Below are 14,765 nucleotides of genomic sequence, written 5' to 3'. Positions count from 1 at the left end.
GAAATGATTCCTAGCATCTCTCTCATCCCCTGAAATCAAAATCGATTATTCCAACTATTTCTTATTATTCTTTTTAATGTTTCTTTTTTCTCTCGGAATAATGAGACGATGGAACTTCCCGCAACAAGGTTACGAAAAGGACTAGTGATTTTTCCTCTTATTCTACTTACAATAGCTCCAATCCTTTATCTCCTTTTTGGTTATCCTCTCTATTATTCATCAACATCGATATACAAACATTTAACAAATTCATCATCAGATCATCATAACACATCATCAGAATTGCATGATAATGATTATGACGACACATATCATCCCAAGCCATCATCTTCAGATGACAATCATTCCATCTCATCGTATAAAGAAACTCCTAAGAAAGAGAACGGCCGTCAAAAAAGAAAACGGGAATGCGATATATTCTCCGGCGAGTGGATTCCAAACCCTGAAGCACCGTACTACACAAACACGACATGCAGGGCGATACACGAACACCAAAACTGCATCAAGTATGGGAGACCTGATTTAGGTTTCATGAAATGGAGATGGAAACCAAAAGAGTGTGATCTCCCTTTGTTTGATCCTTCCGAGTTTCTGGAGATGGTTAGAGGTAAAAGCATGGCGTTCGTTGGTGACTCCGTTAGCAGAAACCACGTTCAGTCTTTGATCTGCCTACTCTCTCAGGCACGTCCTCCCTCAGAGATATATATGACTTCATTTTGTCGCTTAACTTGATTTATAAGTTTCTATCAAAATAACTTGATACAAAAGTAACCTTAGTTATTAAAAAAAATAACTTCAGGTGGAAGATCCCGAGGATGACTCACGTCAACAAGACTTTAATTTCCAGAGATGGATATACAAAACCTACAACTTTACGATTGCCACATTTTGGACAACCCACTTGGTTCGCTCCGAAGAAACCGAAACCGGTCCGGCAGGTCCTAATTCGTTTTACAATCTATACCTCGACGAACCTGCCCCATCTTGGGCTTCCCAAATCGTTGAATTCGATTACGTTATCATATCCTCTGGACAGTGGTTTTTCCGACCACTCTTCCTTTTTGACAAACAAAAAAGGATAGGATGCTTGTATTGTTACATTCCCGGTGTCAGAAATGTTGGGGCACATTTCGCGTATAGAAGAGCATTAAGAACAACATTTAAGACCATTCTTGGATTAGAGAACTTTAAAGGTGAAGTGTTTCTAAGGACATTTGCACCTTCACATTTCGAAGACGGGGAATGGGATAAAGGTGGAAATTGCTTGAAAACGCGACCCTATAGGTACGTTGTTCATCCAACAACATTAATGTTTTATCAATATAATTTTCTTATAGAACAAAGTATTAGGACTTTTTTGTTGTTTGGTATAAATTTTTCGTTCGTCAACTCCTAAAAGATTAAACGTCTAATTGGGGCTCTTTTGTGTTTAGGAGCAATGAGACAGAGTTAGAAGGTATGAATCTAGAGACGCACAACATTCAACTCGATGAATTTCGCATTGCAAAAAGAGATGAAAACAAGAATGACGGATTAAACTTGAGATTACTAGATGTAACACGAGTCATGTTGTTAAGACCAGATGGACATCCGAGCAGATTTGGACATAAACCGGAAGATAAAGTTGTATTATATAATGATTGTGTACATTGGTGTCTACCAGGTCCTATTGATTCATGGAACGATTTTTTACTAGAGATGCTGAAAAATAGAGATTTAACGAGATTACCATAGTATAATCTTCTTTCTTTTCTCAACTAATTAAACCATGTTTAGTTTGTTACGCGATATGGTATTTAAAAATATATTTGCGCATTTTTCAGATTTAACGTATGGATTGGTTTGATACTCGTCTATCTCATTAACTAACGACATAAAGTTAAATTTTGATAATCGATTATTCAAAGTCAAGGGGCGCTGAAGGCAACATGTCAAACGTAATGGATTTATATTGCATTATATATTTTCACGACATCATGCATATATATTTTACAATACGATTGACAAAATGGTAATATATAATTAATAAAAAAGTTATAGACATATATGAGACCGTTTGCTTATATAATTTTCAATAGCTAGATATAATTTATTAATGTACATTATAAGAAATTTCGTAACGTATGAATACAAACAAACAAGAAAACAAACGAAGAAATAATATAGTCATCCCACCTTGAAAACGCAACCGTGTTTGAATGTAAATCACCGCCGGTCAACATTTCCGGTGACAAGATAACCAATGCCGTGACGTCTCGTCGGGAAAACCATAAACAAAAGGCTGGACATAACACCAACACCCACCGGAACAATGTCCAAGACATGTTTCGTCTCTGCCTCCGGCGACGGACAAAAGCAGTCCGTTACATACTTATCTCTCAACGCAACGGCTCCGAACACTAAAACCGACAACGTAGCGTGGATCCAATCAACGACCCGCATCCGATATTTGGATAAATCGGGTAAACCCAACCCGGACGGGTCAGGATAGTCAACGACCCACATGCCTTTGAACGTGACGAAACCGAAGTAGATAGTTCCGTCGTCGGCTTTGACGCTATCGGTGAAGGAGCTGACGAAGCAAGACGCGGCCAAGAGGTAGAGGAGAACGGCGGTTAGGAAACGCGTTGCGTGGTCGCAAACGCCGTTCGAAGTGAAAACGGGCGTTAGGAGTTGAAACGCGAGGAGTGTTCCCGTTGGGAGCAGGTTTGAGAGATTGGCTGCTGACGTCAGCGTGTTTGACATGGCTCGCTGAGACACTGACATCTGTCTTCTGAGCACCCGTGTTTCTGACGGTGGCTCATCGGAAAACTCGTCGAGCTCCGGAGCCGGAGTGTTTGCGTTCCTTAGCCGAACCGCAGACATCTTTCTAATCTTATTTGTATTTATGGTGTTTCGTTTAATTTGAAATATTGGTGATGAAAATGATGATGATGATGTTTTTAATTTATAGATGCGGAGACATATATAGAAACAGCTAATCATTTATTAAGTTTACGCATAACTAAATTTGTAATTTTGTATGCATATTTTATTAATCTTTCGGTTCGGTTAACTAATAAGATGGAGAATTGGATAATGTACAGAAAAATTAATACAAAGACTTTTTAAAGTTGTTGAATTATATATATATATATATATATATATATATATATATATTTTTTTTTCCTATAAATCAAATTAAAATCCATGAACCAATAAACCTTTTGGTTAAATTTTTATTATATATAATTATATTCGATATATATGTTTAATAAATTCATATTTATTGATAAAATACGATTAAAAATAAACACCATAATTAAAGTCATGGTCCGTATATAGAAGATTTCGGCCTTTTGGGCTATAAAGCCTATAATTAAAGTCACGAACAAAAGAGTCCACCAAACGTCGTCGCTTTTGGAAGATTCTGCAGGTACTAGTAAAGTAATATGGAAAGGTGGACCAAAGAAGCAAAACCCATACAAAGTCGAATCCGAATCTCTCTCCGGCGATCCCATCCATGGCGGAAGGCGGCGAAGATCCCCAGCGGTTGAAGAAAATCGCGGCGGCATCTTATGACTACGAAAACGATGCTCGATGGGCGGATTACTGGTCCAATATCCTCATCCCTCCTCACATGGCTTCTCGTCCCGAAGTCGTCGACCATTTCAAGCGCAAATTCTACCAACGCTACATCGTACGTACTATCTCCCATCTTCAGTTTGCTTATATCCTTCACTACTTTCGAGTTTCGAGTTTGAGTTTGTCTTGTGTGTGCTACTGATTTGGTTGAGAACTTTGAATCTTAGGTTTTACTACTGTGCTTATTGCAGTTGCTTGAATTTTTACGATTGGGGAGTTTTGATGTTCTTTATGCTACTTTGATTAGTCACTGGATTCGAATCTCCTCTTGATTAGGTTATTAAGCGGATGGTAGGGCTTTTCATTGAAAACTGTTCTCACTCTGTTGATTTCATCTTCGTTTGGGTCTTGTTTATAATATAATATTTGCCCTCGTGTTGCTCATCTTTACTTTTTTTTTTCCCTGTGAAGATTTCCTTTTAAACGTATTTGGTCTGGATTTATTGCTAAATCTGGGTGCTTACACTGCCATGGCTTTTTATTTTTGGTAGGATCCTGATCTTGTTGTGGAGCCTATGTCGACATCATCTTCCTCTTCACAATCTGCCAGACCGTCTGCTACATCTGCAGCTTCAACGGCATCTTCTAATGCAAATGAACAAGTTCGTTCACGTAACTCAGGTAAACTTTCTTTGTCTGATATTCTTGACCTTCTAATTTATTCTGTATGAGATGAGATGATCTTTCCTCTTACGCTCAAAAACCAACTTAATTGTGTGCCTCAGGATCGGTTCCTCGAACCTCAGGGCCATCTGCTACCACTGGTGCTAGCCCAACTTCACTGCGCTGGGATCAGCATACAATTCAGTTTTCAGTCAATGCTTGGGTAAGATAATGTTTTTCAGTTGCAGTTTCTTGTTCTTATTGCACAATTCTAAAAAAGATCTAGCTCTTTATTAGGGCTGTGAGTTGGGATTGCTGTTCACTCCTTAACTTGGACAGTAATGAGATGGTGTATTGTCGCGTCTTTATGTCATCTTTTCTAACTGAATGTTTGCTGTGTGCTCATAATATATGAGATAAGGGAAACTAATGCTTTTTATCTGGCATGCTTTATGTAATTATATCCCGTTTTGTGTCTCAAAATCCATCACCTCTTTTGCAGGTTTTTGTTATAGCTGTACTGGCAGTGCTTCCTCTAATACCAAAGAACCTATCAAATAGGGCTTATCGTCTATCTTTCATGGGAACTGCGTGCTCTTCTCTATATTCCTTATACTCCTTATACGGGGTAAGCCTTTTGATCTCCCTTATTTTTCTCTGTATAGTGATCAAGCAATGCAAAATTTTGTTACATATGAATTCCAATGTTGTTATCTGCAGAGACCAAGGGCATGGAATATGCAAGGGCTGCAAGTTTATTTCCAATCAATTGTGGCAGCAAAGGATTTCATCTATTTCATCTACTGCCTTACATTCGTCACTTCACATCTCTGTCTCAAGTGTAAGAATTGATGGAATATTGGTTTGTGAATTTCTGAAAACCACACACATTCTTACGACTAGTCTCCTTATATCTGTTGCAGTTGCTTTGATTCCCATCTTGTGCCGGGCGCTTGAACAAGTAGCCAAGTTCTTGAGGCGTAACTTTGCTCGCTCCACTATATACAGGTAGTTAGTTACATCCAGCTGATTAATATGTTTATCTAGTAGTCGGTTCCATGTGTGGGTTCTTACTGATGGTTATGTTGTTCTATGTGTCTTGTACTGCAATGGTTATCAGAAAGTACTTGGAAGACCCTTGTGTGTGGGTGGAGTCAAACACTACTACCCTCAATATCCTGTCATCGCAGGCTGAGATAGCCATTGGCTTTCTTCTGATTATCTCTCTTCTCTCGTACGCTCTTTGAACCTTTAGAATCGATAATAGTTTTTTTGCACTAATTTCCCAGCTTTGCATTAGCTGGTTTCACTTATCTGAACAAAATTGTCATTTTACTTACTGCAGATGGCAACGCAATATCATACAGACGTTCATGTACTGGCAGGTACACCTCTCCTTTTGGTTGTAGTCACAGTTCTTTGTGATAGCTCAACATCTCCAAGTAGTTACCCTGTTTTCTTTGTTTAGTTTGTTCTAAGTGAACACATAGGAACAACCATTTCCATTGAAATACCTTTATCGTTGTTTGTTGATGGATCTTTGTCTCTGAAAGTGTTACATTGGCTAAGCACATTAGGTTAGTAATGTGAGCTGTGCTTTGCTTCTTATGTTAGAAATATTGTGTTTGCGTCATGGAATCTGTCGAGTTTAAAACTCTTTCCATCATATTATCCCTGAATAAAAAATGATAAAGGTAATTTCCGGGATTGTTGGTTGGATCTTGGGAGTTGTTGTCATGAAACTGAGTATCTTTGTTAATTGGTGGCAGCTATTGAAGCTGATGTATCAAGCACCGGTAACAGCGGGTTACCACCAGAGTACGTGGAGCAAAATAGGGAGGACGGTGAATCCAATTATCCAACGTTACGCTCCCTTCTTGAATACTCCGGTCAGTGCCGTTCAGAGATGGTGGTTCAGGTGATAAAGAAAAACAAACAAAATGCAGAGGTGACATTTGAAACCCATTTGAAAAACCAGAAGATTATAGCTTTCAACAGTCCGACTTTCATTTCATCTTCGACGTAAAGTAGATTCATCCTCTTCTCTTTTAACGTTTTTTTTTGCTATTCCGGAAATAAAAATCTCTTAATGACAACATGATTATGACTTTCTTTTTGGTCGCTAATTTAGTGATATCTGACTAATATTTCCCTTATAGTATTTGATTACGTGAGGCATGAGTAATCACTAGATGACTGTTACCTAAAAATTTAAAATCATGTGGCTAAACGCGGTTAACGTGTAAGCTAATCTATACTATTAATTGGGAAAGACAACTTAAAGCCAAACACCCCCTAATTTTTAAAAAACATTTCATGAAAATAAAATCAGTTGCCAAACATAATTAATGACAGCAAAAAAAAAAACAAAAACAAAAACAAAAACAATCTATATTTATGGAAATCATAATAATCTTTTAACATAAAAAGTGGACAATTAAATTCAAAACTAAATATATGTAAACAAATATATTTTGAATATACATAAACATATTTATTATTAATTTAATATGTTAATATAATTTCGAAATTAATAATTTATATAGAATTAAATCTAATAAAACAAAATCATCATATCTAAAATAACAAAGATAAATTTTTTTAGAAAAATAAAAAAAGATAAAAAAATATGTTAGCATATGAAATAATCAACTAATCAAATTCTACATAGTATATATACATAACTGATCATAGCATAAAATTTTAAAAAATTATATAATTTTTAAATATAAATAAAATTTAACTAAATCAATAATTAAATATTTGTTTGCTAAAACCATGTGAATTAACATTTTAGATCACATAAATTTCTTATTTTGACATAAAGAATATTCATATTCAAATATCAATCTAGCAATTATAGTACAAATGATATCTACAAAATTTATCATTAATTCAATTAGTTAATGATTTTTATTTGGTCAAACCGTTAGTTAATGATTATTCTAAACTTCTTTTTTCTTATTAATTTCACACAATCTTAACAAAATAAACCTTCATCCATTGGCAATTGAGAATTTTTGAGAAATACCCTTTTTGGTGTACCCCTTTTTAAAAATACCTTCTTAATTTATCTATTTTCAAAAATAACTCTTTTTAAATATAAAGAATTATAAAGTTTTATATAGTTTATAAGGTACTTCTATATAATAACTACTACTGTGAGATTCGATACAAATATTTTAAAATGTTTTAAATAGTTTAAAATTGTTTTTATAAGTTTTATAAGGTTTTTAAAAGGTTTTTAAAAGGGTTTATACAGTTTTTATAAGGTTTTTATAAGGTTTTATAATTTATTTTTACGCTATTTATGAAAGGTATATAAAGTTTTATACACATATAAAGGTAAGTTGTGTATATATTTATAAGCTTACACACATATTTGGATAAATTTCAACATTTTTAATGGGTTTTTTGATAAAGTTTGAAAATGGGATATTTTTAAAAAGAGGTATATGAAAAGGGGTATTTTTGAAATTCCCCCTTGGCAATTTGCATATCATTACTATTATCAAATATTAAATAATTGTTCTATCAAATCATAAACTACATTTTGATATTATAAACATATAGAATTTCTATTAAGATTAAAACTAAATAACAAGTGGATATATCACATTTAAATGATTTTAACGACTTATTACCAATTTTTAAATAATAAATGGATTATATTTTTAATGATTTAATCTAATTGAAAACAAATAAAATGTTAAATTGGTATGATATAAATGATATAATAAATAAACATCTACAAACATTATCTCACATATACGTAAAATTTTAAATTATCCTTGACAAATATGATATATAAGTTTTGGATACCCGATTGAAATAAAAAAAAATTGCTAGTTATATTTAATTCTTAAAATCTCAAAATATTGAACAAAATTCAACTTTGGGACGTATAAATCTCTACTTTTGGACGATTATATGAAATTTTACATATATTAAAATTATATTTAGTTACATGTAAATGGTGTTATTTATTTTAAAAAAATATAAATTTATAGGAATGGATACGATACGGAAACATATAATTCGAAACAAAAATTATCTGAATTATTTCACATAAAAAAAAACATGATTAGATATAATTGTTATGAGACACGGTCATAAAGTTAAATTCACTTTCAACTTTCAAATATAAAACTACGAGTACGATACGAGGACATGTAATTTAAGTTGCTAAATTTTATTTCCACTTTCCTATTTATTTCAAATATTTAGACATGAAATGACAGGTACAAGAAGATAACGTATACTTCGGATAACAAAACTACGATAAATTCATGTATTAAAAAAATAGAAATACCTAAATATTTAGAAAACAAAAAGGCTAAAACGTGAATCTAAATCTTTAGAAAACAAACGGGACGGGACGGGTCAGGACGAGACGGAAAGGAACAGGACGGGTTTCCATTCTAAACTACACATAAAACAATTCAAAATAAAGCCAAACCCAAATCCGATTGAACATCTCTAAGCAAACAGTTAGAAATGTTTTGATTAGTTTAAAAAATAAACACGTAATATCACTTATCATTTTCTTTTAAATAATGTTAAAATTTTAATTTTAAAATTTTATCATGTAATACAATATCTATATTTTACAACTGTATGTCTATATATAGTTTATCAAATAAACTCATATCACAAAATTTTACGGAAATAACATCTATTTAAAAAATCGTAATTTTGTAAAAATAACTCCGCACGTACGTGCGGGTCCATCACTAGTTTATTATTTAAATAGATAGTACAATATATTAATAAAAAGGTGATATTTGTAGAAACTATAGTCGCTTGGTTGTCTCAATCGCTTGCAGATGTGTGTATGTAGAATTGTATAATGAGTCCTATGTTTTATATGAAATATTCTCATTAGTGAAAAAAAAATTGTATAATGACTAATTAGTCCTTTTGTTTGTAAAGAATAAGGAAATCTAAAATATAGACTAGTATATTTTAAGGGAAAGAGGAGAAACCAATTTTAGGGAGAAGAGATGTCAATCATTGATTCAGAATCCTTTCGTTGATGTGCGTGCCACCGCTTAATCACCGAACACGTTCGAAAAAGGGTGTGATTGCAACACCACGTGGCCTTCAAACTCAAAATATTGCGAAGTTTCGAGTGTCGTCGAGAGAGACATCCAAAACACAAATGATTTCCAATAGCGTTTACGTTAGCGATGTAGTCAATTATAATATATATCTTGCAAATCCCAACGTAAGTTTTAGTATTAGCAACATTATCCATAGGCTCTTTTGATAGGATAGGAAGCAGCTTCTGAAAGCTTCGAAGTACTATTAATTCGCAGCAATGTCTCGTTCCTTAAATAAACGAACGATCAAACAATGAAAATAACTGGGAAATAAAGTAGAGGAAAGATACGATGTCGTTTTGAGGACTTTTAATATCTTTTCCGCCTTTGCGAGAAGAGAGAGCCGCACATGCGTGGAGAGCTTTTTCAAATATTTGAATTTGAAATAATAATAAAAGCAGAACCGATCAATTTGTACAAACACGAAGAAGAGGAAGAGAGAGGAGGAAACAAAAGTTCGAGATCCAATCTTTTGTTTCACGGCGGAGATGAAGTCGTCTCCGGACCTATTGATGTCTTTGTCGCAGATCAAAGAAGCAGGCCCAGCGAAATCCGACGAACAGGTCCGTCGAAGAGTCTCCGGGAAGTCTTCTTCTGTTGACGGTTCTCCTCGATTTTGCCGGCAGCAGTCGTTGGGTCGCGATATCGGCCATGCAGCTGCCGAAACGTATTTGATTACTCAACTTAGCTTCAACCTCCTTGGATATCTCGGGTACTCATTTCGCAAATTGAGTTTTTATGGAAAATTTATTTATCTTTTTTTTTTTTATTTAATGAGAGAAAAGATATGTTTATTAATTTGTTTGAAGTTTCTGTTCAGGGTAGGTTACCGGTGGATTACAAGATTGCTTGCTCTTGCTTGTTATGCAATGCTCCTTATGCCTGGATTCCTTCAAGGTTCTCTATCTCCTTCCTCTCTCTTTTGCTCCCTCATTTACATTATCCACTTGTGTTTTTATGAATTGTGTATACTTAAAAGCTTTTTAATCTTGTGCAGTTGCATATCTTTATTTTTTCTCATCCCAAGTCAGGAGGAGTATAGTTTATGGAGATCAACCAAGGAATAGGTAGGTTTTTCTCTTAATCTTGCCTTCTCCATTCTTGTGTAAATATCTATAAATATGTCTGCGCATTGTTTTATTTGGCAGACTTGATTTGTACTTACCACCAACTAATGATGGCCTGAAGCCGGTTGTAGTTTTCGTCACTGGTGGGGCTTGGATTATCGGGTATGCACTGAATATATGGAGTTGCCATACTCTTCTCCTACATATTCGCTTTCAAAAACAAAAAAACAAATCTGTCTCATAGTTTTATCCTTGCCTCTTTCTTTAGGTACAAAGCCTGGGGTTCTCTCTTGGGTCTGCAGCTAGCAGAAAGGGATATAATCGTGGCATGTCTAGATTACAGGTAAACTAATCTAATCATCTCCTTACCACTCATAGAACACAAGAATGTAATCAAATTTGTCTCAGTTTAGAGCTTTTTAGTATTAATACAACTTTATTGACAATATATAATCCATGCATTTTCCCCTGTCGTTGGATCAGAAACTTCCCTCAGGGAACCATTAGTGATATGGTCAGTGATGCAGCTCAAGGAATCTCATTTGTCTGCAATAATATTTCTGCATTTGGAGGTGATCCTAACAGGTTAGCTCTCATCAGTTTGGTCTTTTTTTGTTGTTCAAAATCTTTCACGGGATTTTGTGATTCAACCGTGTCTGCTTTTGTCTGTGTAGAATTTATTTGATGGGGCAGTCAGCTGGTGCACATATCTCGTCGTGTGCTCTCTTCGAACAAGCTATTAAAGAATCAAGAGGGGACAGCATCTCATGGAGTGTTTCTCAGATTAAAGCTTACTTTGGTTTATCTGGAGGGTAATTTCTAGATTTGGCGTTACTATGAATCTTAGAAACATTTCCATATTGGCTTTTCTCTTGGATTCACTAATCATTTGCAAAACTGACCAGGTACAATCTCTTCAATTTGGTTGAACACTTCCATAATCGAGGACTGTATCGTTCAATTTTCCTAAGGTACACTATATGTCTTTTCAACTTGGAACATTCAAAAGCCAATTAGCTCTAACACCAAAATTATTTATGGTTCTCTCTTTTCGTAAACTTGCAGCATAATGGAAGGAGAAGAGTCCTTTGAACAATTCTCTCCCGAAGTAAGATTGAAAGATCCGAGTGTAAGAAAAGCCGCTTCTCTCTTGCCTCATAATATACTCTTTCATGGATCCGCAGATTATTCCATTCCACCTGAAGCAAGGTTAGATTACCCCTCTTACATATACATCGAATCCGAAAAACATTCCACTTGGTTTAACCATCTTCATAATCTAGACGTTATTTTTTTTTCTTTTGAAGCAAAACTTTTACAGACGCTCTTCGAGATGTTGAAGTGAAAGCCGAGTTAATTATGTACAAGGGTAAAACTCATACCGATCTATTTCTTCAGGTAAGCAATATACTACACAGCTTCATGTTGTGTGAAACAAATATTATATAACTAAGTAATGATGGGGTTATCACAATTTGCATTGCAAGGATCCGCTGAGAGGTGGTAAAGACGAGCTATTTGATCATATAGTCTCTATGATACATGCCGAGGATAGTGACGCACTGAACAATGATGCGGTTGCGCCACCGAGAAAACGGCTTGTTCCAGAGTTCTTGCTGAAACTGGCTGGCAAGGTCAGCCCCTTTTGAACAGGAAAGCCAAAACTTCTGTATGGTTCTTGTAGCTCTTTATTTGTTTTTGTTCTGTTTTTTCTTCTTCTTCGATATGTATCAACTCTCATATGTTGATATGATTGATATATATGTATAGTCTCTTCTCACCAGTAAATGCATAGAGCTTAAGCAAGCCTCACGAGTTGTCCCACAAAAAATAGTGAGTTTTATCGATCCAATCCACTGATCCACAAACGTCAACCTGAAGCTACCTCTCAGATGATCAGAGTATCATATTCTGCTTTTCTGGCTTGCAAATCAAAGGTAATGGCAATTACAGCCGCATAATAATGGAGAAGTGGTTCCTAGAAGTCAACACAAAAACCATGATCTACATTGCAAGAAGCGAGTAATAGATACAGATGCTTTTCAAGGAAGCTTTTGTCATTCAATTTTTTTAACAAGATTCCTACCATACCTGAAGAAATCACATTAAGCCAGTAGCAACTTAACAATGAGATCAAAGTATTTTCAGGTATAAGTTAGAACATATCATGAAGCTAGCTAAATGGGGATGTTGGAAGGAGGGATCAGATCAACTTACACGCCCTTTTCCTTTTGCTCTGCAATATGCTTGTAAACTCTTAGAGTCTTACTTCTCATGGGCTCAATCATCTTCTCTGTCTCTTCAATTGTCTGTTTTCGCAGTTGAGCCTCCATGGAATCAAACCAGTTTCTTAGTGTCATTTTTCTTATATCTACTTCTACCCTCTCTACATTCCAATTGCTCGATCCCTGCTCAACCTTTTCCTCTTCACAATCATCAACTAATGTCGCCATTCCAGCTTCCTCATGACATTCTTTTTCAATTTGTTGTAAGCTTCCTGTGTCTGCATCTTCTCTAACAGTACAGTTCAGGTCATCTTCTCCTATGGTGCTCTGCTTCGTTAACTCAATCTCAATCTCCACCTGCTCTACCCTCTTAGATCCATCACCTTCCCTCTCATCTTCTTTATCACATTTATCATCACTTCTTTCACTGTAACCTTCCTGAGCTTCATTTCCATTTTCTTCTTCAATATCTTGCAAGCTCTCAGTCTCTCCATCTTCTATAACAGTACAGCTCAGGTCATCTTCTGCTATGGTGCTCTTCTTCCTTAACTCAATCTCCACCTGCTCTACACTCTTAGAACCATCACCTTCCCTCCCATCTTCTTTATCACATTTTTCATCACTGCTTGCACTGCAACCTTCCTGAGCTTTATTTCCATTATCTTCTTCAATATCTTGCAAGTTCTCAGTCTCTCCATGTTCTCTAACAGTACAATTCAGGTCATCTTCTCCTATTGTGTTCTTCTTCCTCAAATCAGTCTCCACCCTCTTAGATCCATCCCCTTCCCTCTCCTCTTCTCTATCACATTTGTCATCACTTCTCTCATTGCGAACTCCCTGAGCTTCATTTTCCTTATCTTCTTCAACATGACAGTTCTTCAAGACCTCTTCTCCGGTATCATCATTTCTAGTTTCCATCTCCACGACGCTCTTGGACGGCTCCTGCTCCATTTTCCTCCTCTTTGCACGGCTCTTCCGGGCTAGGCTCAGGACCATCTCCAACTCCAGAAAGGAATCTCCACCAATTTCATTCTTGGTGCTTCTGGTAGCCCTTGTAGCTCTCTTCGCATCTTTAACTTCTAAAACAGTATCCTCAGTCTTTACATTCCCCAATCCCAAACATGCATTTTCAATCTGCTTGCTCCTTGTCGCTCTCTTCCTGCTTTTTACCTCTGAGATTTCTACTCTTTTTGGGGTATCCTCAACTTCCAATTTGATCGAATCCAAACCCAAATTCTGGACACTTTCACTGTTCTTACCTCTCTGAACCCTAGAGTTTCCTCTTTCATCCTCCGGAAGTTCATCTTCCTTCGTAATTGCACTATTTGCGTTCTTCTGGGGCCTCCCAACCCTAGAATTGACCTTTTTCTCAACTTTTACCTCCACTTCCTCTTCTTTGTCGACGATTTCTTCCAGAGTTTTCTTCTTCGATGCCCTAGTTCTCTTGGGTAGTTCACTTTCCTCTTGCTTCGACGATCTACGCGTGCGCTTTGGCTTCTCCTGAACCGACTCAATAGGATCCGGATCCGGATCCGAAACAGCGAGACGCTTGTTATTCCTCCTTGGCCTAGGCGGAAGCTTATGTTCCTGCGGCGCCTGAACGTCACTCACAAAGTTCACCACAATGGAAGTGTACTCACCAAGCTTGATTTCGTCTCCATGGCTAAGATTGATAGGATTATCTGGGTCGATAGTTTCGGAGTTTAATATGGTGCCGTTGGAAGACCCTAGATCGTGGATTATCCAGTTCTCCGAATCGGAGACGAGCCGGAGGTGCTTGGTAGAGATTCCGGCGTCTTTGATGGCGATTTCATTACCACGAACGATTCGACCAATCCGAATAGTGGATCCGGGTTTGAACCCTAGAGAATCGCCAGCTCTTGGACCCTGGGTGAACTCGAGCTTCAGCAATGGCGGAACCATCGTTTACGATGCGTCTCGAAGAAGCTTTTTCTGGTATTATGATTCAAATTGGGAATTTGAAATTTCGGATTATGTCAACTCAAAATCGAACGGAACGTTGGTGTAACATTAGAGACCCTCTCAAGCCCAATGGGCTTTTCTGTATATGATGAATATACGTACCAGATCACCCGTTACCAGTAAAGGCCGTTTTGCAACAGCCCATCCAAGTTTTGTTATTA

At 36.2% G+C, this 14,765-nt stretch overlaps 5 protein-coding genes across 5 annotated transcripts; 3 read left to right on the top strand and 2 right to left on the bottom strand.

The window, feature by feature from the left end:
* Window positions 1–108: 108 nt before the first annotated feature.
* On the top strand, window positions 109–1,453 carry LOC17890806 (protein trichome birefringence-like 20). Its single transcript, XM_023786950.1, has 3 exons — window positions 109–681; window positions 800–1,253; window positions 1,434–1,453. Exons 1-3 carry the CDS (start codon window positions 109–111, stop codon window positions 1,451–1,453), a joined length of 1,047 nt encoding a protein of 348 aa, XP_023642718.1.
* Window positions 1,454–2,007: 554 nt separating this feature from the next.
* Window positions 2,008–2,929, bottom strand: LOC17891688 (protein DMP5). Its single transcript, XM_006299789.2, has one exon. The coding sequence runs from the start codon at window positions 2,863–2,865 to the stop codon at window positions 2,206–2,208; it is 660 nt and encodes a 219-aa protein (XP_006299851.1). The 5' UTR covers window positions 2,866–2,929; the 3' UTR covers window positions 2,008–2,205.
* Window positions 2,930–3,443: 514 nt separating this feature from the next.
* LOC17892293 (transmembrane protein 33 homolog) lies at window positions 3,444–6,383 on the top strand. The gene is made up of 9 exons (XM_006297917.2): window positions 3,444–3,679; window positions 4,116–4,245; window positions 4,350–4,450; window positions 4,730–4,855; window positions 4,948–5,068; window positions 5,151–5,235; window positions 5,348–5,461; window positions 5,573–5,612; window positions 5,997–6,383. The coding sequence occupies exons 1-9, from the start codon at window positions 3,503–3,505 to the stop codon at window positions 6,147–6,149; spliced, it is 1,047 nt and encodes a 348-aa protein (XP_006297979.2). The 5' UTR covers window positions 3,444–3,502; the 3' UTR covers window positions 6,150–6,383.
* A 3,118-nt stretch (window positions 6,384–9,501) lies between these two features.
* Window positions 9,502–12,184, top strand: LOC17893037 (probable isoprenylcysteine alpha-carbonyl methylesterase ICMEL2). Its single transcript, XM_006297739.2, has 11 exons — window positions 9,502–10,041; window positions 10,150–10,226; window positions 10,327–10,396; window positions 10,478–10,558; window positions 10,665–10,739; window positions 10,880–10,981; window positions 11,071–11,208; window positions 11,302–11,367; window positions 11,462–11,605; window positions 11,704–11,794; window positions 11,884–12,184. The coding sequence occupies exons 1-11, from the start codon at window positions 9,818–9,820 to the stop codon at window positions 12,043–12,045; spliced, it is 1,230 nt and encodes a 409-aa protein (XP_006297801.1). The 5' UTR covers window positions 9,502–9,817; the 3' UTR covers window positions 12,046–12,184.
* A 98-nt stretch (window positions 12,185–12,282) lies between these two features.
* On the bottom strand, window positions 12,283–14,668 carry LOC17892130 (FHA domain-containing protein At4g14490). The gene is made up of 2 exons (XM_006299455.2): window positions 12,614–14,668; window positions 12,283–12,374 (listed from the first exon to the last, which is right to left on the bottom strand). Exons 1-2 carry the CDS (start codon window positions 14,542–14,544, stop codon window positions 12,344–12,346), a joined length of 1,962 nt encoding a protein of 653 aa, XP_006299517.2. The 5' UTR covers window positions 14,545–14,668; the 3' UTR covers window positions 12,283–12,343.
* Window positions 14,669–14,765: the final 97 nt, after the last annotated feature.

The sequence above is a fragment of the Capsella rubella genome, unplaced genomic scaffold, assembly GCF_000375325.1.
Source record: "Capsella rubella cultivar Monte Gargano unplaced genomic scaffold, Caprub1_0 scaffold_3, whole genome shotgun sequence".
Taxonomy (NCBI): domain Eukaryota; kingdom Viridiplantae; phylum Streptophyta; class Magnoliopsida; order Brassicales; family Brassicaceae; genus Capsella; species Capsella rubella.
The sequence above is the reverse complement of the archived record's forward strand: the minus strand, read 5'-3'. Positions and strand labels throughout refer to the sequence as shown.